At 46.9% G+C, this 27,438-nt stretch overlaps 1 protein-coding gene across 5 annotated transcripts in view; it reads left to right on the top strand.

Annotated features, from left to right (window-relative positions):
• Positions 1-27,042, top strand: part of TENT4A (terminal nucleotidyltransferase 4A) — a 47,347-nt gene extending 20,305 nt beyond the window's left edge. Inside the window, exons 2-13 of one of the 5 annotated variants that reach the window (XM_036896674.2) lie at positions 8,719-8,842; positions 9,808-9,854; positions 11,091-11,211; positions 13,307-13,414; positions 14,565-14,693; positions 16,163-16,376; positions 18,340-18,466; positions 19,498-19,598; positions 20,268-20,440; positions 20,902-21,060; positions 23,000-23,164; positions 24,792-27,042. In XM_036896674.2, the coding sequence (XP_036752569.2) occupies positions 8,719-8,842; positions 9,808-9,854; positions 11,091-11,211; positions 13,307-13,414; positions 14,565-14,693; positions 16,163-16,376; positions 18,340-18,466; positions 19,498-19,598; positions 20,268-20,440; positions 20,902-21,060; positions 23,000-23,164; positions 24,792-24,983 (1,660 nt within the window). In that variant the 3' untranslated portion in view covers positions 24,984-27,042. Of the gene's footprint in view, positions 1-8,718; positions 8,843-9,807; positions 9,855-11,090; positions 11,212-13,306; positions 13,415-14,564; positions 14,694-16,162; positions 16,377-18,339; positions 18,467-19,497; positions 19,599-20,267; positions 20,441-20,901; positions 21,061-21,666; positions 23,165-24,750 lie in introns of those variants that run through there. The other 4 variants (XM_036896673.2, XM_036896675.2, XM_057496541.1 and 1 more) reach the window with 4 other exon arrangements.
• The last annotated feature ends 396 nt before the right edge of the window (positions 27,043-27,438 follow it).

Raw genomic sequence — 27,438 nt, 5'->3', positions numbered from 1 at the left:
ACATTGCTTTTGGCAAAAATACAGACAGTGAACATTGTGGAGCTAAAGGGAAAGAGCTCCTATTCTGACAAAACCCTGACTTTTTAAGGCTTTTGAAGGTTTTAAGAAGAGTTGGAGGGAGAAGTAGAGGAGGAGAATTGATGAATAGTTGGAGACAGTTCTTGGTATTTTCCCTTGCGTTTTACATTGTAATGGAAAACCCTGGTGTTCCCCAGGCATTTGGAATTGGCCAGGTTCCTCAGGTGTGTTAAAGGGAACCCCCAACGCTGTTGACAATGGCTGGGGACCGTGGGGATAGTATTGAGGGCTAAGGTTTCAGTGACGTGGGGAAATGGGCCTGTTCGCCTATTACAGTGTGACGTGCTTGGTGGGCTTGGGTGTCGAAACCCTGACCACATCAGAGGTGGTATGTCCTGCCTCTGGCTTCCTTTTCTCTTAAGAAAATGATGAATAAAATCTGACTTCTGAGCATAGTTTTCTTCAGAAGAAACCACAGGATTTAAAATCTCAGAGAATAGGTAGAACCACCTGTGCATTGCCCTTACTGAGCAGCATCATTAACTGTTTACTGTGTTTCCTTTGCCCTGTTTCTTTCCACACAGTTTATTTAAATACAGTCCATTGTCCTTTGGGCCCCTTGTTTCATTGTGTCCTTTACCTGCTGCAGCACTTCTGCCCGTCTCTGAGTATGAGGCAGTCAGTTCCCTTTGGACAACGTACAGATTGTGTGGAGCTGGGAGTGGGGAGCTGGCCTCTCCTGGAGCTGGGTACCAAGTTTGGGGGCAGGTGGGGCTGCTCATGTGGGGAAGTCCTTTAGTACCCACCAGGATCCCTGACTTTGAGTCACATTTAGGCCAAGTTGGGAACCATGTAACTCTGCCAGCTCGGCTTCTAAAATCAAAAATCACCCTTCTGAAATGGGTCATGTTTTCATCAGTAGCTTTATTAGCTATGACATTAGATTGGTTCTCTAACTGAATAATGCATCTTCTGCTTTTTAAAATAGCTCATGGAGTTGGTTTTCATAAATAGTTACAGCAAACATATACCAGCTCCTAAGATACAAAAACATCACTGATCTTAATGTTTGGTACTAAAAGCAGAAATTAATTTGGGAAATGTACAAAAATTGAGAAGTTAGTCATTCCTTTTTGAATGAATTTGGACTCTTGGAGCAATCATAGATGAGAACTGTGTTGTTTTTCAAAGAACTATTTTCTAATATTTTGAAAGTACACTAGATAGTAATGCTTCAGAAGTCTGTTTGCTAGTAGTTTCATGGTTAAAACTAAAATTCACTGAAAGCTGCTCTCATCGTTTCCATATTTCTTAAAATAACCAGAAGGTGAATCATTTAAGGCTTGCTCCATTCTGATAAATCAGTTCAAGATTTCTTTGGAATTGAATCTTGAAGTTGAGCTTGATCTGTGTGGCCAGTAGTCCTCTCTAAAGTGTGTCGGGATTTCACTTGGTGGGACTGGGCAGCAGAGGTGTGCTCTGCCCCTGCATCCCACTGCTTGGATTACTCCTCTTGGCACCTGACACAAAACCTTCCTTCCTACCAGGCGTGCCCAGACTGAGGGCACAATTTGAGCTGCTCCCACAGAGCAGCTGGAAGCTCTGCTGCCCAGGGGCTCTGTTTTGGCCTCAGGCAGTCTGTACATTGGGCTTCCATTCACAGCCCCATAGCTAGAAAGCAGCAGGGCAGGCCTCATGTCCCAGTGGTCCTTGCTGTCACTCTTGCTGCTTCCCTAAGATGCCTTGTGGCCAACTTCTAATTCCCATGTTTTGTTGGATCTGAGGTGCTATTACTTGCAAGAAGTTCACCCATTTGAAGTTGTGTTTTGGGGTCAGAAAAATAAACTTCATATAGGCAACTTCCTATAAAGGCTGGCCAAAAAAGATGCACCTTTGAGAGACATACCATGAAGAACAAAAAATGTTTAATTTTAGATGGATTCAGTACTTAGCCATTGACTGAAAGATTCATGACAATTTCAGACATGTTAAAATGTTGAGGAAAAAAGAATGTCTTTTAGTGATAATGGAAGAATAGTGTTTGCTTCACTCAATTCCACAATTTCATCAGTCATTTGGGGAAATGCCCTCATCAGGCACCATTGTGACTAACATCTCATTCATCTGTGAGCCATGGTTCTGAAAGTGGAGCAGTAAGTGTGTGTTTTCATTTAATCAAGAACTGTAATGCTTAGTTTTGATAGACATGACTCTTATTTGTTCACATGTAGCTCTAAGATTTTAAAATATTAATTTTAAGTTTAGAAAAAAGTACCTACAAGAAGGTACTTTATCACTTATCTTGGTCTCCCACTGGAGAGTGCGCAGAGGCTGGGGGCGCCCCTTCTTTCCTGGGCTTCTGGGCCTCTGAGGATGACCCGAGTGAGCACTGGGGCGAGGAGATGGAGTTCATTCCAAGCTCCCTCAGAAAACCTCAAGGAACATGTTGGGGACAGGGGAGGCTTTGTGTCGGCAGCTGTCAGGTCAGCGTTGTGCTGCTATCTTGGTGGAAGAAACAGCCAGAACTGTGCTGTCCAGGGTGGTCACCACTAGCTACACATGACTGCTTAGATTTAAATTAAGCAAAATTAAAAGTTGAGGTCCTCAGCAGCACTAGCCACTTCTCAAGGGCTCAGTGCCATGCTGGCAGCCTCCATCCTCTTGGGTTCTGGCTGTGGGCCTCTCCTCTCCCTGGAGCAGCCCTGCCAGCCCGAGTGTCCCCGTCACACTAGTGTTTAGGGCCTGGCAGAGTTAACCCAGATCCCAGTAGACTGCTGTCTTGTTCTGAGGTGAGTGACAAGTGGCCTCAGGTTTTTAGAAGCCTGACTGGCTCGATAGTCTTTTTTTTTTTTAAGTCATTTATGTTCATTGTTAAAATTAGAAAATGCACATAAAAAATATGAAAAATCGCAAGTCATCTTGCCATCTAGAAATACGGCTGACTTGTTGCGTTTAACATTTTGTTTCCAAATATTAAACATAAGCAGAGGTGTAATGATCATTCTCAAGGGTGAACTTTGGTGTAAACCCTTGTTTTCCTTCTAAAAAATATAATCATCTTTTTTCCTTTTCATTATTTCTGTATATTGTAAGTGCAGTAACAATGTAGGCAGCTCAGAAGTGTCCAGAGTAGGAAGGGAAGTGTCCTCCACCCCATCCCAGTCTCCTGTTGGCACTGGCATCTGGCCTCCAGGACCCGTGCAGGTGTTCACGTGTGTATGTTATTGCTAATGCCCGCATGTGAGCAGGGCCATGGGTCTTGTTTGTCTTGTCTGTCGTGGACGTGTGCCTCCTTGGGGCGCATAGCCTCTCGGCATGTGGAGCCACAGTCCTGTCCCAGGTGCGCCCTTCTCGTTCTTGTGTGTGTATATGTTTCCGAGATGCATAGCACAGGTGTCCAGAAGTGGAATTCCAGGGCTCTGAGAAAGACCTTTTCTCGGCCTTCTGATGAACTGTCAACTTACCCCAGAGCACACCAGGCCCAGGGGCCATGCATTTCATGAGAGGCCTAGTCTTTCTCAGAGTGAGGGGCTTCGTCTTTCTGCCCCATGCAGTTGCCATTTGTGTGTTCAGTTATTTACACTCAGTGTGCGTTTTGATGGAATCTCTTCATGATTGTGTGCACCTGTCAGTCCTTGTGATGTGATTGCTGTTGGTATGGGAGTCTGGAAAGGCCTCCTTCAAGCTCGAGGTAGCTGGTGGGTCACTATGGATAAAATGAAAGTTCCTGTGGCCAGGATTCTCACCTGGCCCTGGTTGGCTAGCTCACTACACATGTGTGGGCAATACATGGCTATTGACCCTATATAAAGAGCTCTGCCCAGTGCTCTGGGTGACACGGTGGCACAGCTGCAAGGCAGCAGGAGAACAGAGGCTGGAGTGGTGGCAGTGCCGAGGACAGTGAGACTGGGATGGCTGTGTGGTCTGAGAGGCCCAGAGGCAGAGACCAGCTTGCAGCATGCAGACTCGCTCTGTTGGGTGTAACCCTTTCACCCCAAGAACATTCTACTGTCATTTATTTGGTTGCATTGAATCCATAGTGAACTTGCCCAGGGCTGAAACCCATTGGCAAGACACTTTGCTTTTTCCTTACTTTTTCTATTTGAATTTTTCACTTTAAAAAGCTTTCCATCCATCCATTTTCAGATGTAAAACAAGGTAGGAGTTAATTGTTTTTAGGCTATTGTGTCAGGAGTGGGTTTGTTTACAAAGAGACAGAAATAATGGAATAATGGTGATTTGGTGATCTGATGAGTCCCCAGTGGCCCTTCCTTGGGCACACAGAGGCCGGTGAAGCCCTGCATGACTCCTGGAGCTTCCAGGGGACTGCATGGCTCTGGAGCATGACAGCACTGGTGGGGCCCAGCCGGCCCAGCCGGCCTCCTCATCCCCCTTCCTTGCTTCTCACCTGGCTGCCTTTCTTGGGGCCATGGGGATCTCCCCCTGTAGGAACCTTCCAGAAAGTCTCCTGGGTGCTTCTGCCAGCACTCACTGGCCACGTGAAGCTGCAGGACAGGATGGTCAGGGAGGTCTCTTTCTTAGCACATGGGGTGGGCACTAGATGCCTCTGCCACGTGAAGCAAGTCCCAGGGCCCCCCATTAAAGGGTTGTGGTGTCCTGCTGGTTTGAGGCCACCACCTCTGTGATCTCTTATCAAGGAGATTTTTCTGTGATGCTCACAGCGTGGAAGTTGCCTTGGAAGATTTGTGGACTGCATGACACTGAGCTCTGAGGCAGTGATGACTGACTTGTGTGCAAGGAGGCTTCAGGGTGGTTTTTATATAGACATCTTGGCAGCTGTGAAAGTCCTTTGAGGTCTTGATATGTGAGAAGAGTAAATTCCTCATTTTCATTTTTGAGTAAAAATGATCAGAACTTCTTACGGACATAACTCTGTGGAACACTTTGAGACTTGAATGTGTAGGTACATTCAGTATTGGCAGCAATAGACTAATAAAATGACATGTTGTATCTGAGGCTCGCCACTGGGCATGTGGTTAAGTACTTAATTGTGAAAGTAACATGCAGTTTTTTAAAGTGCTGAAAACTACTTGTAGTGTTAGTATTAAATAAAATAATCCAAACTATTTTATTTAGCACTGTTTACATTTTTAAAAGGATAGTTGGCCACTTAAATGGTGTCTGCTAACAAATCAAGTTTATTCCACTATAGGGGTAAAATACTATTTCTTGGAAGGTTTTTTTTTTTATATCATTTTATGGGGAATGTAGGTCTTAAATAAACAGGGATATAAGCAAAATATTTATTTTATCAAAACTTGGTTTGATCCATTCCACACATTGACCGAATACTCACCATGAGCAACCAGTGCTCTGGTGCTGGAGGTCACCTTCCCCAGGCTGAGAGACTCCGGCCTGTTACCATGCAGCCATGAAGAGCTTGGGCCGTGTTGAGGAAGAGCTGGAGTGTGGGGCACAGTGGAGAGGACACGGCCATGCCTGTCCTGTAGGTTCTGTTGAATTGTTCAGAGTCCACAGATCTTGGCTCGGCCAGCAGTTCTTCCCCGCTGCCCTGCTGCCCTAGTCCTCACTCAGCCCTTGTGCTTCCACTGTCCTTGCAGGTTCCACTAAGTGCCCGCTGAGCAGGAGCTGGCAGCCAAGGGGGCTCTTTGGGTTTGCTTAGATGTCGTGATGAGTTTGCCCTCCCGTGCCTTTCTGTCCCACCAGTGCTGTCATGCTCCAGAGTCATGCAGTCCCCTGGAAGCTCCAGGAGTCATGCAGGGCCTCACCGGCCTCTGTGTGCCCAAGGAAGAGCCACTGGGGACTCATCCAGATCTTCTTGTCCAGCCAGTCCACTGGCAGGATCCCTTCTGTTCCCAGGAGTCAAAGCAAAGATACTCCTCCTATGGAATATTTGTTACAACAGCTGTTAATTTTTAGATCCAATTTAGTACATTTTTCAGATAGGTACATTATTAGTGTATGTTACTGGTGGATTGCAACCCTGAAATTGGAAGGCCTGTGTGTTCCACATGGCACCATTTCCCACTCTGGGAATGTGATCATGCTGTGACCTCATTATTCATCTCTCCTGAAACCTGGGAGGGGAACAATGCTAGGCAACCACCTCTTATGTCATGAGCAAGTCAACAGACATCTGGAAAAACTGACCCTGTGCTATGTCACTGAGGTGGTGTCTGCAGACTGGCCATAGGGTTCCCTTCCCTGGGGTGTTGAGGTTGACTGAGGGTGGGAGGCCTGAGAAGCTGTGGAGGGACAGTTTTGTTATTTCAGATGCATGCAGTTTAAAAGAGTGTCGGCAGCACCTTCTGCTTTGCAGGTTTGGACCAGCCGTGACATTTTGGCAACTTAGAATGCCCTGTTTGCAAGATCCTTTAATGTGTTAAATTTACAGTTGTGTGGGTAGCATTTTAGCATGCTAGCTTTGGTATTCCTTTTCCATGATTTTGGGCCAATTGCTTAATTATTCTAGTCTGTTCCACTTGGGGGAGGTATAAGTAAATTGACCCCGGAAGGCCGAAGGGGTTGTGAGACCAAAGAAAGGGGCTGACAAGTCCAGCTTGTATGCCACAGAAGCTAACTGAGGGAGCCTGTCCACAGAAGTGTGTCCTGGGCTGCAGGGCGCTTGGGTCTCTGCACCAATTGTGTTCGGGGAGGCTGACTTAGACAAGGGGGAAGGGTCTGTGTGCAGGATGGCCACCTGTGTACTTAGTCAAAGCAGGGGCTGACGTCTTGACCTTATCTGTGGAATGTTCCCGGTTTGCAGCATACACCCAGTGTGGGGAAGGGGTAAGGGAGCCAGTGGTCATTGTGGCACATTTGTGAAGATGGCATCGCTCTTGCTTACTGACACAGGCCTGTATCTTTATTACCAGGTCTCTAAATGTCTGTACCCCTGTGGCTGTTACCAGAACCATCCTGTGAGGTGCAGGAGGGTGTGTGCTCTTAGTGCTTCTGATGGACAGACTTCTCACCTTGGGGGATGGCTGCTCCAGCCACATGGGCTTTTCTGCAAAGAGCCCAGTGCTGCCTTCCAGGGAGCCATCTGCACTGACGGGACTGATGCAGGAGACCCAGCAGGTGTCTGTGCTGACAGGGAAAAGGTTGCCTGTAGCTTCGCCCTGGCATAGGCATTAACCTGCTAACCTGACCTATCTAGTCCTCCCTACAACATTGCCAAATGGCAGGAAATTTAGGTGACCCCTCAAACGTTACCATGTCTGCTGAGCTACTGAGAGAGAGTGAGTTAGAGCCTCAGTAATTGGAAGGATGGAAGCTTAGTCCCCCAAATCTTGGCGTTTGTTAGGTATTTTGGAAAAATTACTGCTTTTTCGTTTTGATGACTTTTTGGATTCATTAGAAAATGGACTCATGGCTGTCTGAATCAGCAGCATGCTTGGGGTGAGGTTTTCTTTTCTTGATTTTTTTAAACAAAATTAAACTTGGTAAACTTAAACTTTGTCTCAGGGATTGCCTACCTGATGCTGGTGAGTTACCATGAGCAAGGGTGTTGAGGATTTATTTCCCACTAGAGTCCCGTGGGCGCCCCTAGCAGCCTCCAGTGGCCTCTAAGCCTGCTGCCAACTCCAGGGGCAGTCCCCGAAGACTGTGGGGGTGGGGGCAGCCGACTTCAGGCTGGACCGTGGGAGTGGGCCTCACACCAGAGCTGATGTGAGCTGCTACCTATGTCTGTGGTGTCCCTTCCTTTGTGACTTGACACGAGGCCTGTGAAATATTGCCTGCTGTTAGGCGGATGCTCTGCTGGCTAGTGAGCTAATCACACTGTTATTATACTACCATTACTGAGCTAATTTTATTTTGTCTTCTGTTTGCTCTATCAAACTTAGAATGGAAGCAGTAGATTTGACTTGTTGTAATTCCTGGGATTGGATCCTTTGTCTCCCCTTCCTTTTAATTCCTAAAAGTAACTGAGGATCACCTGCCTTCCCTTCATACTGAAGGTGTCTTTGGTGTAGATTGTTGACTCTGAAACTTAACTCCTAAGCCATTACCACCTGCCACAGGCCTGGCATCGTCCCATGTGGGGTGACAGTGGGAGATATGATTTGAGCCAGAGGTGTAAGGTGGCTTTGGGGACTCACTCCTCTCTTGAAAATACTCCCTTGAGCTTGGTGCTTGCTTCTGCCCACACGTACTTGGTCATTGACCGCCTGCTGCCCTCTTGGAGTTGTACGGACAACACCAAGTGGAGTAGAAGTGCCTTCCCTGTGCCCAGGCCTCTCGGTTTCCCTGAGATGGGATCTCAAGGCTATAGGGTCCTGGGTCCTGGGTATTGTCCACAGCAGGCAGCAGACCCTGGCCACTTGCACTCAGGCCATCAGGCTTTTCGAGGCTGGCATCCATTCTTCTCCCTGGTGTGACGCACTGCATGTGTGCTGCGTCCTGCAGCTTGCCAGATGGGGCCCTCAGTTTCCTCATGTCCAGTCTCTGAAATGACACTTTTGGATAAGTCTTTAAATGCCTCTGGGAAGTTTTGATATTTGTGTTGGCAGGTTCACTCGTGTTAGTCTGTGGTGCTGAAGCATACTCTGTGCTTCCACCCACTACAGGGTTTCATTTCATTGTGTACTTGCAGAGAAAAGTCCTGGATTTTTAGTGGCCAGAAATATATTTTAGTGCCATGTTGATGTAGTAACAATGAAAAGTAAGCTTGATGAGTGTAATTGTAACTCTGTTGTTTTTTCTTTTGTCCACTAGACTTCATGAGGAAATAATTGACTTTTATAACTTCATGTCCCCTTGTCCTGAAGAAGCAGCTATGAGACGCGAGGTGGTGAAGCGGATCGAAACCGTGGTTAAAGACCTGTGGCCAGCAGCTGATGTGGGTTTACTCTGTGTACTTCTATGTTGCATGCTGGCAAATGCAGGCACCCCTGGTGGTGTGGTGGGGCCTTCTGTGGGCTGGGTGGTCTTTCTGGGTCCGGTCAGCCAAGGCAGTGCTCCTGCAGCTGTGGCCCTGGGATGGGCCTCAGAGCGTCACCCAGGAGCTTGTTAGAAATGCATATTCCCTGCCCACCCTGCACCTGGCACCAGAGCCCTGGGTTGGGGCCGTGATCTGTGTCTACCCCACCTCTCAAATGTGAGGACCACTAGCCTGAGGGACTTTGGCTTTTGAATGTCCTCCCCAGCCCCATCGCATACTGTAGCCAATGTTCATTTTGGTGAAACCTGAAAGCCTGCCTTCACACACCACTCTTCCAGGGGATGGACGAGGGCTGTGGTGTTCACAGGACTGGTGCAGGCTGCATGGCAAGTGGATGGGGCTGCAGGCTCCTGTCCTGTCATCAGCACCCCCTGCCAGTGACTGTGTCAGGGGACTGACCAGCCCTGGATGGGCTGGAGAAGCTGGGCTGGGGAAGGACACATGTGTTCCCAGTGGGCTGGAGCAGCCATCCAGTCCCCTCTGTTTTCATGGACATACAGCAGTTGTGGCTTTAAACTTTTGTTCCTTGGGACAAAGCCCTGCCCCTGTGCCTGAGCTGTGAGTTTGAAAATTGTTGGAGGGTTTGTTTGAAACTGGTTCTGCGGAGTCCTTGACTTTGAGCGGTTGTGAGCAATGCCAATGATTGTTTCATCTCTTAATTTTAAAGTTTGAAAAATTTCTTTTTGAGGCAGTTCTTTAAAGATTAAGAGGATTTTGGTTGATTATGTTGGACGCCTCACCCACACCTGCAGGGCAATGTAAATTTGGTCCAAGAGCAGAAGCGAGGCCTTGTCTAAGTGCGCTGTGGGGAGGGTGACTGCTGGCGTTGTGGTGTGCTTTCAGACAGCCACTCTTTCTTTCAGGTGCAGATATTCGGCAGCTTCAGTACAGGTCTCTATCTTCCAACTAGGTGAGTGCCGGGTGCTGCACGGCTCAGCGTTGACATGTATTGAGCTGGGATGGGGGTGTCTGTATGCGTATTAAGGGCTAAAAATAGGTTCCTTGTATTCAAATCTCAGGCTAGAATTGCAGCTAGAGGAAAAAACTGGAGCATGGGTGGTGGTGGGGGTTGTAGGAAATAAAATATGATTTAGTATTATGATAAATGATTCCTTTGCCTTTTCCTTTTGTACTTAATTTGATGAGTACAAAAATTCTGGACCCTAGAAACAAGAAGGTGAGTAGGAGAACCATACAAGTAAATGCTATAGAAAACATTGTTCTGCTGATTTTTATTGACATATTTTTGAAAATCTGATTTTATATTTTTAACAAAGATTCAAGCAAAATCTATTTAAACAGTATTTTGTAAAGATTTTTATTTGGTAGAAAAAGACATCGGACAAGTTTGCATTCTAAAATCCTTCTCTAGGGTTCTTTCATCAAGGTCTCTTTATATTCAAAATGGCTTTATGTTCAGTGTTTTATTAAAAGCTTACGTTCTGACCCACTGCTAACATTTGTAGACTAGGAAGGTATAATCTCAGGATTTGGGATTGGCATTGGCAGGGCCAGTGGGGAATTGAACAGATTCATGGTGTCAGGGTCCTGGGTCAGCAGGAGTGATCCAGTGTGGGTAACACAGGACCATGACAGTGTAGTTCCAGTGTAGACAGCACAGAAGTAAGGACCAGGACACCTCAGAGGGGCTGGCATTTTCCTATCAGTCTCCCTAATTATCTAGTGATGCTGGGAGAGCCTTTTGGCCTGTTTGCCTTTCATGTTTATGTTTCAAATAGTCCGTAAGGTGCACTTTCTCTCCCTAAGAGGGTTATGTTTATGGGGTTAGGACAGTCTTTGAAGGAGATACAGTGTGCTATGGCACCTGTCCACCCCAGATGTGTGTGTTACCATGTGCTGTGGCACTGGACCACCCTAGATGCATGTGTTACCGTGTGCTGTGGCACCTGTCCACCCCAGATGCATGTGTTACCATGTGCCGTGGCACTGGTCCACCCTAGATGCGTGTGTTACCATGTGCCGTGGCACTGGACCACCCCAGATGCATGTGTTACCATGTGCCGTGGCACTGGACCACCCCAGATATGTGTGTTATTGTGTGCTGTGGCACCTGTCCACCCTAGATGTGTGTGTTACCATGTGCTGTGAGCAGCAGTGGTTCACAGTCACAAATTCTTCTGTCCAGTGACATCGACTTAGTGGTCTTTGGAAAATGGGAGCGTCCTCCTCTACAGCTCTTGGAACAGGCCCTGAGGAAGCACAATGTGGCTGAGCCATGCTCCATCAAAGTCCTTGACAAGGCTACAGTAAGTGGGGCTGGGCCCTCCGGCCCGGGGGGCGGGCTTTCTCACACTGTAGGCAGGCGTGGTTTGTGGTTTGCTCATGCTGTTTATAGCACTTACTGGTTATGTTTTTGATGACTTCTCAACTGATGGTATAAATGTGCTTGGTTTTTTTTAGTTAGGATTACCAGCTAAGAATGTGTTTAGTGACAATCTGAACTATTGTTGGTTGTGAGAGCATCAGACTGCACTTGGCAGTAAAACGTGACTGGGTCCAACTTGGTTGGGCTGTGTAAAGGATGTTGGTGTCTGAACTGAATGCATTCAGCTGTTGGTGTAGCTGAGTGGTTGAACCGTGGCATTTATTACATAGAAGGTGATTACCATTTGCCCAGTTATACTTGAGAAAGAAAAGCTCACCTGTTCCTTTCTCATTGTTCAAAAAATGTGCACGAGAAACCTCCTCTCTTGGGGAGAAGTTGGAGGGTGAGATGGCTTTCAGTGTGTACTCATCCACGCCCATCTCAGTCTGGGATCAAAGCACTCCGGAGCGAAAGTGCCTACCTTTTGTGGGGCTGTCAGTTCCCACCGGCCCCGCTCTTTGGTGGCGCTCCCACTCGGCCCATTGTGTGGACTCCTGGGTGAGAACGAGGTGGGTGGTATCCTCGTTTATCTGTGCAGGGGGCTAAAGAGACCATACCTGATTGTCTAGGGTTCCAGAACTTTCTGGAGGACAGACAATAAATACGCTGAGGTGATGCTACAGAACCTGCAAGTTGTGGTGGCCTCATTGCTGTCACACCCCTTTTCTCAGCTGCTGGCAATCCCCTGTGGGCTGAGGAGTGCCTGCCTGCCCCTTCCCCAAGTGCCAGCTGTTGCCTGTGCCCCCACTGGGCTGCCTCCCCTCCTTTCATCAGGGCCTCGAGCCCAGCGTCAGAGCTGTGTTCAAGGAGAAAGCTGTTTTGAACAACCACCAGAAAACAAGTATTGCAGTATTACTACTGATCTCCAGAATCTGGAGTTCAACCTGTGAGTGTAGGTGCATGCGTGTGTGTGAGAGAGGCAGGAGAGGGCCGGGAATCCTTGGGGACAGAATTCCATGGGTCTGTAAGAGGTGTTGGGTGGATGGCGGGCAGGTGGCATGGGGGTGAGTGTCAGCTCTGCATTGGCTCCGCCGGGGCCATTGGAGCCTTGGGCTTCTGCAGGACAATTTCTGATAAGTTCTTTGGAAAGTGTTTTATTCTCCTGCCTATGGGTCACAACAGCTTTAGCTTACCTTACCTGGTGGTCTCCAGGAGCCACTGTCATTGCCTGCTGGCCCCCCACATATCCTTGGCAGTTTGCTTCGGAGCCCAGATCAGGTGTCATGTTCCTGCATCGATGGCTGTGAGGCACTCTGGACCTTTAATTAGACCCTGATTTTGGGGTGAACATCTTTTTCATTCCTCAGAGGCTGAAGGAAACAAAGCACCGCCTTTTCTCCTGGAAGAACACAGTTGTGCATGTGGTGGGGGAGGGTGTTCTGAATGGGTGCTTGGGCAGCTCTTAGGAGGCTGGTTTTGAGCACCTTTTGGTGATAATTTGTTTTGATGAGGTATTTCCAAAATACCTTTTTATTCTTTGATTTTCAGGGAATTTTTTTTTTTTTTTAGTTAAATTGTCTTAAAGGGTGAAAATCCAAAGTGGCATTGTTTGTAGAAACAACATCAGTACAAAATATAATTTAAACAATGGCTTTGTATGTTTTCTGAAATTCTAGCAAATATAATTTGGGGACCAGGAGCTCCTCCCAATGGCCAGGCTGTCATGGGGATGGGGGCTCAGCCAACTTCTCCTTGTGGTAGGCGGGTGGCAGAGTCGGGAGCTGCCCGCAGATGTTATTGTGCAGTGCCAGTCCAGGGGTCCTGAGCTGGAGGAGCCTTGGCTTCCAGGGACCAGTGAGGTCCACACAGGCAAGGTCCCCTTTCTTCTCACCTTTAAAATCTATAGTCCATGATCTCTAAGCCCCTGTTGTGAATAATGAGCAAAAACCCTCTGTACACCTTAGGAAACATTTTGATGCCTGACTGTGGAGAATGTTCCCTATTAAAGTGCAATTTTTAAAATTAAATCTTTGCAGGTACCAATAATAAAGCTCACAGACCAGGAGACTGAAGTTAAAGTTGACATCAGCTTTAACATGGAGACTGGGGTCCGGGCAGCAGAGTTCATCAAGAATTACATGAAGGTGCTGTCGTCAGCAAGTTAGCCCAGTACAAATAAGGGGCTTGTTATGTTGGTATACTTTTTCATATAAATGTTAAAGACTTTAAGCTAAATGGTAGTGGTTAGTAGGAATTGTGCAGTTGGATTATTTATCCTGTAGTTTTATTTCTAGAGGTAGTTTGAAGTTTCGTAGCTGCTGTGCAGATTACTTTCCGTGGCTGCCATTTCATCAGGCTGAGCTATTTCAGAGCTTTGTGAAGACGTGCTCTCTGGTTGTGACCACATGACTACCCCTGTTGCTCAGGGAGCCTGATGCTTCCATTGGAAGTGGAAGAAGCGTCATGATGTGGCCTAGATTTGCTTCCTTTGGAAGTTCTCAGTGCTGAGGGTGGGGGTAGCAGGCTTGTTCAGGAAGCTGACAGATTTTGGGCTCTGAGCAGGTGTGGGTCCAGTTAAATACATGGTGCTTCCCAACCCCCAGTTCTAGTGGAGGTGGTGACCCCTTGGGGGAGGCAGCCCCTCACCAGTCAGGAGACCACCCCACCCACAAGCCCAGGGGCCTTACTTCTTCAGTTCCCCTCGCAGTGCTTCATCAGCTCATCTGGGGGAGCATTGCCTTCCCAGCAGAACATAATAGCAGAATCTTCCACTGCCGCCCCCACCTTGTCCGGCCGTTCTGCTCCCCACATTCTGCTACTGTCCTCCTGCTCCAGAGCCGTGCCCCTCCCTGCTCTTGTTCTGCTGGGTGGGTGTGGGGGAGGCTCTGAGTGTCAGAGTTCTGTGTATTGGTTCCAGGACCCTTGCTCACTCACTGCCGCCCCCACTGTGAACAACCCCCTGCCTGCCACCCTGCAGAGCCTTGTACCTGTCACTGTGGGAAGTGTTTTAAGGAGGGCAGTCATTCCTTCCCCTGGCCCCACTTTGCCTGGGGGCTATTCATGCAGTGTTCCCCAACTCATCCCCGCTTTGAGTGGTAACTTGCACAGGGGTCCCTGGAGAGGTCTTAACAAGCCCCTCAGGTTATTCTCAGGCCCCTAAATTTGAGGAAGATTGGCCCAGAGGTGCAAGAAGATTGAGTAAGCCTTTCTTTCTACCATGTGAAATTTGCTATGTGAGACATCTTTAAAGGTATATTAACTAACCAGTCAATATTTTTCTTTTGCAATTTACAGAAATATTCGTTGCTGCCTTATTTGATTTTAGTATTGAAACAGTTCCTCCTTCAGAGGGACCTGAATGAAGTTTTTACAGGTGGAATTAGCTCGTACAGCCTGATTTTAATGGCCATCAGCTTTCTACAGGTGAGTGTGCCTTCTCTCAAGAGACCTTAGCAGTGAGACTCAGGTGGGGCAGATGCTCCCTGGGGTTCAGTTGCATTGCTCCCTGACCCCAGCATCCCTGCTCGCCCTTCACTCCTCTGTTTTGGTTTGGTAGAAAGTGACTTCTAGTTTTCACAGTGAAACACTATACTGATCAATACTTCTTTCCTTTTTTTCCTGTATAGCTTATTTTTTAGATGATTTAACAGATGGAGGAGTTAATCTGGTTCTATCTGTCAGGTATATGTCAGTCTGAAGTCAAGGCAACACTCTACATTTAGAAAACTTTCTTTTATAGACAACAAAAAAACTATTTTTCTTGGTTCTTGACTGATTTATACCAAAAAATTTGTTTTAGGAAGTGAGATAACATGTGTGGTCAAAAAAGTACTGGAAAGAGCCTTCTCAGATTGTTGAAACATCAGTATTTTGTCTTAAAGTACATATTGCCTTTTTTATTGAGTACCATGGAGAAATCTATTGTAGAAACCTACCAAAGTGTTAAATGCTATGATGTATTAATAAACTGTATTTATATTTGTTTAACATAAAATAATCTCTGAATTCATTTAAACATTTATCCCATTTATATTTCCTTGAATGAAGGGGTCTCTGTGGTCCAGCAGGATAGCCACGAGCCATATGTGCTCACTGAGCACTGGCAATGTGGCTACCAGGACTGACAAACCGAGTTTTTAATTAATTTGTTTTAATTATGTTAAATATAAGTAGCCACATGTGGCTGTCATAATGGGCAGTGCAGGTCAGCATTGCTCAGATTTATGAGCCTCTCAAAATCATGAATGATACTCAGAAAGGTGTCAGTAGCCAGTGGCTTAGGTTTAGGCTAAGTCCATTGCTTTATAGGAAGTGTGCTGCTGAGAGGCTGTCACTAATCAGTATGACAGGCAGGGACGTAAGTTTGCTATAAATATTTTGATACAGTGTTAATCACCTTACACAGTTCTAATTCATCCTTTCCCATTCAGGTTTATGATACTGATAACTGTTCATTCTAATACTGCCCCCTATTGGTTGTATTTCAGAATAATGGAATTGAGATTGGAATTGAAAATTACATTCACCATCTAGACGACTCTAAATTGTGCAGAACATGGCCCACTTAATTATTATTATTTGGGGTGTTGTGGCTAATTAGATGTCTGTGTTTGTAGGGAGTTGCTACATGGATCATGAATTTCAAAAAATGAAAGTATGATTTAAAAATTTAGATTAGGTTCTATATTTTTGTAACGGTCTTTATTGACAAAGGTTCTCCAGGCTCTTGTAGTGCCTCCTGGCTGCCCTGAGAGTCCTCGGTGCTGGTGAGTGAGCAAGTGCCACTGATGGTGTTTCCCTGCAGGGACCACTTGCTAGCGGACTTCATCACCTGCAGTCTCCTTCAGAGCATACTTGAATCTGTACAAAATGTGGGTGCATTGCTTTTACAGTTGCATCCAAGAATTGATGCCCGGAGAGCTGATGAAAACCTTGGAATGCTTCTTGTAGAATTTTTTGAACTCTACGGAAGAAATTTTAATTACTTGAAAACTGGTATTAGAATAAAAGAAGGAGGTGCTTATATCGCCAAAGAAGAGATCATGAAAGCCATGACCAGTGGGTACAGACCATCAATGCTGTGCATTGAGGACCCCCTGCTGCCTGGTAAGGGTGCCTCCCTGCCCCCCCCCAACGGGGGCATCGCTGGCACACCAGCCCAGGGGGTTGGGGTGGGGCGTCCCCAGGCCTGAGTGCCAAGGGCTGCTATTCATTTGATCTGATGCTGGTTCTTCCTGTACCAACAGAGTTAATGGTAACATGTTCCGAAGTCCTGGTTTAACCGTCTCATTAGCTTACTATAAAGTTGTAATTTTGTTTACATTCTGTAACCAGGGAAATGTAGAAAGTAAGAATTAAGAAAAAAAGTTCATTTTTTCTGATAGGAAAGTATTACATATCCATCATAAGCCATTTACTTCCTAGAAGAATGTCACATAGAAAAAAAGCCAAGTATGTCATAATTCCTTCCGATTTTGGTGTGTATTTTTCCAATTTTTTCCTACATGGGTGTTAACATTTACTGCTGTAATCTTACTAATTAACTGGCATCACATAATAGAAACAGGTTTGCAGCTTCTTGTTTTACATGACAGTATACCCTCGGCCCCTTCCCGTGTGCACAGGGCACATACCGTCGGGAGGATTGCCGTGGTGAGGATCCCTAGGCAGTCTGACACTTTTCCAGTTTTGTTCCCATGGGTATATTTAAGGGCACCTGTATCTCCATGCCTTTGGTGACAGTTTTTAATCTTCACCAGTCTGAGAAACCGTGCAGCACAGACTTTCATTTAGTTTATGTTTCTCTGTGACTAGTGAGGTCAAGCACATTGTTACAGTATGAATCACATAACTGCTCATGGAGCATCTATTGGGTAGCAGACTGGGGACAGGAAAGGGGTGGAGGGTGTCAGCGCCAGGCATACGGTGCCGTGCATGTCTTTCTGTGGGAGTTCCTGAGCTCTGTTCCTTTGTCTGCTGGGATGTTTCCCTGCTGGTTCTTTTACCCCATAAGCATTGGGACCTTTCCCTGGTGTTGTGCTGAACTTTTTTCTTCTAGTTTGTCTTTTGCATCTGTACTTGGTATTTTTTATTGTTTGGCTCCTACATACATATATATATATTTTTTTCTTTCCAAAGCTGGCTCCTATATATTTTTTAATATTCTCAAATTTAATGATTATTTTGTTTTTATGGCTGCTGGGATGTGAAATTTATTTTTAAAAATCTTTTGAAACAGAACATACTGACTGTCCTTCTCTGTTGTTGTTTGGAAGTGACAGTGTCACATCCTGCTCTTGTTTTCCTGACAGTGCTCCCTGACAGGCTTCTCCACCTGCGTGTCTGTGCTGGAGCAGTTAAATTGAAAACCTTTCCATTGTCTTTAGTATCTGTCTAAATGTACTTGAAAAATGAAGACCACATTATCACATTATATTATTGAATCTAGAAAAGATAAAATTCCAATACTTAGACTGTGTCTCCTAAAAATAAATCCTTATTTATCTGAATTGTGGAGAGTGAGTTACATGTAAATTACAAGTCAAAACTGCCATTCTTATGAAAATTAAGTTCTTTGGCTATGGCTTGTTTGGTGACTTCAGTGGTGGCTTCATTTGATTTGCTACCTGTCCAGGAGTTCAGACCTGGAATGTTCTCTCCTGAAATATTTGCTTTCTGCAGGTTCCACTGGTGCTGACTGAACTGCTCAGGTTGCCTGCCCACTGTGCGTCCTCGGTCAGCATGAGGACAGTCTGACTAAGGCTGCTGCTTTGGCTCCATTTGCTTTCTGCCACTGGGGAGTTAGCCTGACTCTTTCATGAACTGCCACTCTCTGTGGGTATCATCTCTGTTCATGGAGGTGGACCCTGATCTGAGGGTGCAAGCCAGCCTCTGACCTCTGAGAGATGTATGTGGGTGTGGTCTCGGACGTCTGACTGGGCCTTGCTGGCTGGGTCTAGGAGTATTCCTGTGGTGAGGGCACACTTCAAAATAACTGATAGAGGATTCTAAACATTTGGAGAGTGGCTTCCATGTCTGGTGGAGCTTTAAAGCTGCCTTTCTCTTTCAGGAAATGACGTTGGCCGCAGCTCGTACGGGGCCATGCAGGTGAAGCAGGTCTTTGACTACGCCTACATTGTTCTCAGTCATGCTGTCTCACCACTTGCAAGGTCCTATCCAAACAGAGATTCTGAAAGGTAACAGGAGCCACACATCACATCCTGGGCTCATGGCTCTGTGGCAGGGCTATTACACCCGCAATTTTCCTCTGCAAAGCTGGCAACTCCTTGCCTCTCTCACTTGCTTCCATCGTTTATTCATGCATACACATCATCGTTTAGCAGAACTTGAAAATACTGATTGGTAAAGGAAGACCTCTCAGGAGTTCAGCATGGCCGTGTTTGAGTCATGTATGGCTGAGAGTTAAACATTTCCTGTTTGGGGAGGTGACATTTTCTTCAGGGTATTTTGTTTTGGGGAAATGACTTCTGGCTTTTAAAACTTTGGGACACGATGCCTTTTCCTCAGGCAGTCTCAAATGTGGATATTCAGCTCTAAGGGTATGCCCCTGAGAGGCCCACCTTCTCTCCTCACACAGGTGTCCCTTGTCTCCATTTCGGGACCCCACTGCACACTTACTGGTAGTGAGAAAGGTTTCTTTGTGGCCCCAGGCTGCGCTGTGGCGGGTGGGGTGTGGGAAGGAGAGGTGGCTGGTCGCCAGCAGTGCCCTGGTGCCGCTCCTTGGGTGGGTGGGGGGGATCAGCTTTTGAGGCAGTTTTGTGGGTTTGGGGGCCTCTGTCTTCTGACTGTTTTCAGACAGAGCTGTGGGCTCCTTGGTGGGCACTGGGGTGGGACCTGGGTGTCTCTTAGCACCATCCCTCCATGCTCGCCCCCAGTGGAAGCGGGAGTGTGAGACCTGTGTGATCCCTGTGGGTGGGGAGGGTGGGCTTCCTGACTAGACCCTGCATTTCAGCAGCCTTTTGTGAATAGATGCCAGTTCAAGGACTCCTATGTAAGTGAACCCACTTCTTCTACACTGTGATCCTGAAGTACATTTGGGCTTGAATGTCATAGGTCATACGCATTTTGTAATATTGCTTTAGCTTTTTCCCTATCTTTCACTTAGCAAAGTGATACATTGTTAAAAATGTGAAGTGGCTATGAAAGGCTCTGTGGGCTGGGCAGTGCCCTCGGTGCAGTGCTGACTGCCAGCGCTCTCTTTCCGCAGTACTTTGGGGCGCATCATCAAAGTGACTCAGGAGGTGATCGACTACCGGAGGTGGATCCAGGAGAAGTGGGGTGGCAGGGCCCACCCGGCCCCTGGCCTTGGTGAGAGCGATTTGGCCCTGGCTCTCTTCAGCCTCCGACAGTAATGCCTGAGTGTCCCTTTGTCCTTCAGTTGTGGATTGTTTTAACTAAAAAATACCTAGTTGTCTGTAACAGTTCAATTTAAAACTGGAAGATTGAGGTCAGCACTGTCCAGCAGAAATAGAATGCATGCCACACATGGAATATTAAAGTTTCTAGTAATGGCACTAAAATGTGGAAAGAAACAGGTGAAATTAATTTTAACAATATATTTTCTTCAACTGAGTATTCCAAATATTAACATTTCAATATGTAATCAATATTAAAAAGTTACTGAGTACCTTGCAGACGTTTTTTTGTACTGTGTCTTTGAAAGCCAGCGTGTCCAGGAGCACACTACAATTAGGATGCTAAATTTTATCATCAGAAATACTTGATCTGTCTTTATAGTTCATAAAACTGAAAAACTATTTACATATCCAAGTTGTTTCAAACATTTAAATGTTTTCCAATAACTGAAACAAATACAATTTTAAACATTAAATTAATTGAAATCCAATGAAATTAAAAATTCATTTGCCAGTCTCATTAGCAACATTTTAAGGCTCAGTAGCCCCTGTGGCTAGTGGTAGTCCTGCTGGGCTGTGCCCATCTTTACTTAGTCTAACCGAGGCTATTTTCCCTCCACAGACAATAGAATTAAGATAAAAGAGCGAATCAGCGTGTGCGAGGGGGAACAGCCTCAGCGTGCAGACCCGGGGTCGCCCTACAGCCAGCGTCTGACCTTGTCTCTGCCCAGCCCCCAGCTGCTCTCTTCGGGCTCCTCTGCTTCCTCCGTGTCTTCACTTTCTGGAAGTGACATTGTAAGTGTGTCTTGCTGGGAGGCTTGTGCTGTGGAAAACATCTACAGCAGGGGGTGAACTCTACCACCCCCTTAGTTTTTACTACTTTCTATGTATGTCTGAGGCCACCCCAGGTCTGCCCCGAGTGGATCCCACTCTGCTTGAGCCTCACTGCCTGTTGGGGAGCCCCTGTCTTTTGCCCTGTGGCCCCCCATGAGCAGTAGTTCTGCTCCCAGTAGAACTGCAATGGGCTTCCTTGAATTCTTTTTTAAAAACTTGGGGGAAAAGAATTTAAGCTCAGGTGTCTCTCCTGTGTTCCTTGGACGGTCCCTTCCATTTTGAAATGGCTCAAAGGACCCAGGCGGCTGGGTGCCTGGCTGAGAGGCAGGGAGGGCGGGTTGCTAGCCTCTGGTGCTGGTGCGCGTCCCTCTCACCACCGAGAAGCAGGGTACGGGGTACAGCTCTGTTTTTTCTACCCCAAGGATTCCGACACGCCTCCCTGCACTACACCCAATGTTTACCAGTTCAGTCTCCAAGCGCCAAGTCCTCTGCTGGCCAGCTTGCCTACCGCCTTGCCAATGCCTACTGGCAAACCTCAGTCCACTGCTTCCAGAGCATTGGTCATGACAACGAACACTCAGGTATGTGGCCAGCTGCTGCCCTTCCTGGGGATGGGCCCCCAGGGGCCGTGTCTTACATGTGCTGTAACAGTGGCTTCAGAATTAGAAAAATAATTAAAATCTTTAGAAGGTACATATCTATTTTGTAGGAAAATTTTGCCTTTTGTGAGTCGATCAAATATAATGACTGTCATCCTAGAAACGACAGTGTCCTTGAGGTCTGCCCGTGCACTGTGTGCAGCGAGGGCCCTCGGAGCCCTGGTGCGCCAGGCAGGCATGGGCCCCCTGCCCTGCCTTCCTCTCAGAATCTCGGGACTTATGCTTAGGAAGTGTTAAATGTAAACTCTGACTTTTTCATGTTGTTCTTTGAGTAGTATTTGTAGGACTTTCTGTTAGAATATGTTTGCTTTTTTAATTTAGACAAAATTAGAAGTCTAAATGATAATTTCAAGAATATTAAATTTCGTATCTACTTCCCAATCATACATCAGTTGAATATATAAAACCCATCACATTATTAAAGTAAAGCCAGTCTGTACATCATGAGTTATAATTTGAACATAAAGCAACATAAATATGTGCAAACATATAGACTTGTTTCTCTGCATTGTTTGGCGCTCTGCCCAGGTGGGCGTCCTCACAGGACCCCCTGCCACGGAGAGCCCATGGCCTCTGCTGGTGGTGACGGCAATCCACATCTGAAACTTTACCTGAAACCTCTGGTTACTGTGTAAGTGTAAAACTCCAAGGCTCACCCTGCGAAAATAAATTCTGCCACAAGCAAAGTCTGGGTGTCACGCTGATTGTGGCTTCCCTGAGTCTGTTGTTGATTTTAACCTTCCTTGGGGTCCAGCTCCTGATAGAGCCCAGTGCAGCCTGTGCCAGACCGTAGAAGTTGAGGAATGTTGGGGGATAGGTGAAGATCAGGTGCTGTGCGGAGGCCCCATCTGTCACTTGTGCTGACGGTGAGAGAAGCTGAAGCCAAGATCATGCAGGTTTGAAGACAAGGCTCAAAGTCCACTTTCTCCTCTTATTTCCAAACTTCAAATATTACTTGCAGTGGAGTAACACATAAATTCTACTCTGAGAGCTCACGTGCACAATCTCTCCTGTGTGGGTCACAAAGTGGTGAGGTCAGCCACTCGGGATGGAGTGTAGACTGCAGGGGCAGGGCATGAAGCTGCCAGAGACCCAGGAGTGGGCTCTTCTGGCGCCCCGAGGTCCTGGGGTGCAGAGCCCCACCGAGGAGAGGCTGCGGCTGTGCTGCTCGCCCTGCCTGGAAGCGAGAGACATAGGAGCGCTGGTAGTGTACAGGGGGGTTGCTGCAGGGGCTCAGAGCCCCTGCAGCTGCTGTGCCAGCCCCTGAGTGCCATCTCTGCTCCATTCGCTGCCCTCAGAGGGCTGCAGGCACTCCCAGAGGTCTTTGGGGCAAATACATATGATTCCAAGATGTGAGCAGTATGGTTCTGGAACGTCTGAGGAGGGGGGTTGCACCACTAGCGCATGCCCTGACCGGAATGGTGATGCAGAGGTAGGGGTGGGTAAGGGACGGAAGGAGTGGGAGGGCTGGCCTTTTGTGGCATTGTTAGTGGGCCTTCCGATGGGCTGGCCATTGGCCTCTGCTTCTGTGTTGGGGGGCTGCACTGCAGGCTCTTTCCAGAGGTCCCAGGGACAGGGGTTACTCTGTCCTTTTTTTGAACTGTTGCTTGGTTTTCAGTGGATAATAAAACTGTGACTTGGGTGCTGGGGTTCGTCATATTGTAATTGTTTCAGGATATAAAATGGTTCTGATTTAAAAAATCTCATGAGGTTGTAGCAAAACCAACTACATTAATGAGCCTATTTGCAAATGGCCATTCTGAAGCAGTGCCTGTCCTTCTGGGGGGCTCAGCACAGAACTGGAATTGGTTACTGTTGGTGGATCAGGGCCTTATGTCGTCTCTGGTTGTTCTCTTCCTAGACCAGGTTTACTATACCTCCACCGACCCTAGGGGTGGCCCCCGTTCCTTGCAGACAAGTTGGTGTTGAAGGAACCCCAGCGTTGAAAGCTGTCCACCATGTGTCCTCCACGGCCATCCCAGCAGCACCCCCCAACCCGCTGTCCAGCCCTCACCTCTACCACAAGGTACGTCTGCCCCCCCATCCCCCCCTGCAGACTGCTGGCCAGCGCTTTAACACCTTCCTTGCCAAAGAGAGGCTTCTACAGAGTTTTTTTTAAAGAGGGAATTTGTTTTCTGATCATTCTGCCCCTTATAACAAACAAAAGTTTAGAAGTGTTAAATTATTTTTAAATGTAGTAAGTTTAATTCCTCTTCATAAGCATCTCTTAATTCTTTGATTGAACTTGTTAGCATAAAACTGAAGTTTGAAATAGGCCTCAAAGTGAAGAATTTTCTATTTTCTCATTTATCTGTTAATTTATATGCTAATACTCTGGTTTTCAAAATGCACTTGGTGAAATCAAGAACAAATACTGGCATGGCCCCGAGCACAGCTTTGCTGCTCCTCCCTGTTCTTTGCTCGAGTGCCCCTGGCAGAGGGGCAGGGAGGGGCTGGCAAGGCCTGCGTGTGGTTTGTCTCTGGGTTCCAGTGGGATCCCTGTGAATGCATTTCCCCGCTTCCCCGTGGCTTTTTAAAGCCTGGATCCCGCACATGAGAAATGGCTGTGTAGTAGAAGAGCAGGTCATTATTTCCTGTGCTCTCAAAGTGCCTGAGTGTGTCATAGCCCTGTGACCCGGGTCTCCAGCAGGCGTCAAGGCACAGGTCCTGCAGGCTGTCTGCTCTGGGCTCTGATGAAACTTGGCGGGCCTACTCTATTGCTCCAGGTGGCAACTCTGTTGCTTATCTAATCATATTTTCCAGTAAATATTTGACCCTTGAGGGTTGGCTCGTTGGACCTATATCATTAAATCCTGATTATAGTTTTACTTAAAGTTAAGTAATAGAACATTCCTTCTTGGATTTATCCGTGCTGTCCAATGGAGTTTTCACTGCATTATCAGCATTATCATGCTGGCCTGTTAGAAGTAGTATTCAGAACAGAATTATAACTTTCTAAAAGGGAAAAGCACCCTTTGTTAGTTGGATTTTGGCTTTCTTTCTCAACCCTCTTCTGCTTGTTTTGCTCTGAAACTGCTGTATTTTCTCCTGGTCTGCTTTGCATGGGGCTTTGCTGTGAGGGAGCAGCCCGAGTACAGAGCTGCATGTGGAGTGGCACCGGCTGCAGCCTGCATTCTGACCTGCTGGACATGGCACTCGTGTTTCCAGCATGTCATAGTTGAAGCTAGGGGGAAGAAAATGAGAGGGACCTTCGTCTGTGGACAGAGGGAACCCTTGGAAGTGAGATTCTAGATGTATTTGGGTGTGGAAGTGTATAGTTTGAGACGGGCCCATAGTTCGTGGGTCACTGGATGGAAGATGGCCCCTTGTCTCATGGTAGTTGCTCTGAAATGTAAGAAGAAATGGGCTTTCTTCTTACTTATGCCTTCGTATTTACTGTCATGTGGGCACTTAGATGGCAATGACAGGACTGTGCATCAGCCATGGGGGCAGTTTCTGCATGTTGTCACCGGCTGTAGCTTCCACTTTTTCTCGGTAGAGAGGGATGCGGCTTGTGGTCGCTTAGTGTGCAGCCCGAGGACAGAGTTCTGCAGGTGTCGGGCTGGGTCAGGGTGGCTCTCCTGTAGCAGTGGTGTCTGGTGTCTCTCCCAGCCAGCCCCCAGCGTCCCTGTCTGTCTTCGTCTCTTCAGCAGCACAGTGGCATGAAGCTGTCCATGAAAGGCTCTCACAACCACAGCCAGGGCGGCAGCTACAGCTCCGTGGGCAGTGGAGGCGTGCGGCCCCCTGTGGGCAGCCGGGGACACCACCAGTATAACCGCACGGGCTGGAGGAGGAAAAAACACACGCACACGAGGGACAGCCTGCCTGTCAGTCTGAGCAGATAATAGCTGTGGGTGGCGCCTGCTGGGCCCACCCTTCCCAGACTGAGCGGGCGGTCTGGGCACCTGGCCAGAACTGAGACCAGCATCCAGCACATGAGCTGGGCCCCCGGAGTGCCCGCCGCCGATCACTCTGCATGTCCCTTGTGTGGTGGTCACGTCCATCTTAAAGAACAGCTCCTTGTGCCCATCTGTGAAGCCTTATTCAACATGGACACTGTTTTCTGCCTCCCGGGATTCTTCCTTCGTGCCGGAGCAGGTCTGGACCAGGAGCTGTGGGGCGTGGAGCAGGCCTTGGCGTTTCTCCGTAGCCGCGTGTGCCCCTTTGCGTTTGGGCATTTTCATTTCACATTTGTCGCAGTGACAGATCAAGCCCTCAGCGGACAGGCCGGGAGGTACCATTGTCTTACTGCCTCATGCTTTGTTTCAGATCTCAGAACTGTTCTTCCGTGTAAATATGGAAAACTTATGATTTGTGCAATAACTCAGATATTTTTTATTTAATTTCATATTTTCACATAAGTTATATTTAAGGGAGGAGGGAATTTTTTTTAAACAAGCTTAGATCCTTTCCCGAGTTGCATTTTCTAAGTTGGGTTCATCGTGTCGGCTGGTTGTCTGATGAGCATCGTTACAAACACTATGAATGAGGATTTTGGGGTTGATTTTGTTTTTTTCTTTTGGTCAGATGTGGGGCCTCTCAGTGTGTGGAGGAGCCGTGTGGCCTCAGTGGTTTCCCCAGAGTCTGCTGGGCTTGCCAGCCTTCTGACCGGCTGCCCGCTGCCTCTGCCATCCAGGCTGCTGTAGTCTCACTCCGACCATGGGGTTTTAATGGTTTGATTTTTGGTTCTTTTAAACTAGACAACAAATCCAGCATTTAAAGTGCCAGAAGTGTAACTTCCTAAGGGGAGAAAAAGGTTGTCACGTTATAAAATCTTAAGAAAATGTGAACTTTGAAATGCTCCGGTGAGTTTTCGTAACATAGCCTGTAATGATGGGTCTGCTGAATATCATTATGGACAATGGTACCCAGTTTTAGGAATGTGGAGAAAGGAATTATGTTGATTCCATTGAGGAATCTGTATAGCAGTATGCATTCGTTCTGTTAAGAGCAAATCTAGGCGAAGGACTTCAGCTGCCCAGTGCGCTGTGGGGAGTGTGTTTCATGTATTGCAGGAGAGCTGACGCCCGGCTTGCGAAGCATACAGGTATACTATGCAAGTGCATTCTGCCACGACAACCACTGTCTTTGTGACCTTTTTTTGAACAAGAACATACCCGTCCTGCCGAACCTGAGTTTTCGGAGCACCACAGTTGTCCTGGGAGTTAGTAGCAGCATCTTGTAGGTCATCCAACTTCCCATTTTTAAAATGGGGGTTCTGGCCCTGCTGAACACTACAGGTAGGTTGGTCCTTAAAGTCCACTAGTGGAGAATGTTGGGATGAGAAGCTTATTACCATGACCCCAATTGACATGCAGAGCAGGCAGTTCTAGCGTGGTATCTGAATATGACGGACACCCAGCAAAGACGAGCTTTAACATGCCTATGGTCTGCCTTTTTGAAGCAGGACTGGCCCCCATGGTCACTGAGAGCTGCCCTCTGTGGCTGCAGGCTCTCTAGGAGGCATTCCAGAATAGAGTAGCACATTTTGTCTGCAGTTCTTGATGATTGAAAGTTATCAAAAATATTTAAAGATATTTAAATTGTGAACCTATTGATAAAGAAATATTTATAGAAACTGATATGTAGGCCTGTACTAATCTCTACGCATTAGCAATATTGACTGTAACCCTACATTAAGGAAACCTCTGCCGCGACAGGGGCGAGTGTCCTGTGGGGGTGCATTTTAGAGCTCGACTCAGACGCAGGCGCCATGCTCCATCCCTTCATGGTGAACTGAATGAATTGGCCTGGCTGCCACTGTGGTCACTCGCTACAGGTGTAATAAAACGATATCATGTTTCGATTTTTTTGTGTGTGGACAACAATGTGGAAGCTAAAATTGACCTATTTTTATGTAAAGTTTTTCTATTCTTTGATTTTTAATAAACTTTGGAAACCAGGTGTGCTTATGTTTGAGTGTGTTTACTTTCCAGGGAAAGGGTTGCTTCTGTGGGCTCACATTCTTGAACTTTCTAAATTAGGGCAAGAGAAATTATCTTGTAATTGGTTCAGTAAATTCCGAACCTAGTTGAGGTTCCAGGCTGTGTACAAGAGAATGGGAACTGAGACAGTGTTTGCTCCCAAGTTCTGGGCCTTAAGGGAGTCAGTGAGACCATGTAAATGATGCTGTTTGTGTGCAATTTCCAGACAGGCTGATACATGATACTGTGTACTTAGATTTCCCAGTGAAACATTTGTTACTTCTACATCTCTTAGGTTAATACTGTATCACTTAAAAACACATTTTAAATGCTGAGCAATCAAAATGCAACTTAAAATGTAACATGTTTAGAGTTT

The sequence above is a fragment of the Manis pentadactyla genome, chromosome 2, assembly GCF_030020395.1.
Source record: "Manis pentadactyla isolate mManPen7 chromosome 2, mManPen7.hap1, whole genome shotgun sequence".
Taxonomy (NCBI): domain Eukaryota; kingdom Metazoa; phylum Chordata; class Mammalia; order Pholidota; family Manidae; genus Manis; species Manis pentadactyla.
The sequence above is the reverse complement of the archived record's forward strand: the minus strand, read 5'-3'. Positions and strand labels throughout refer to the sequence as shown.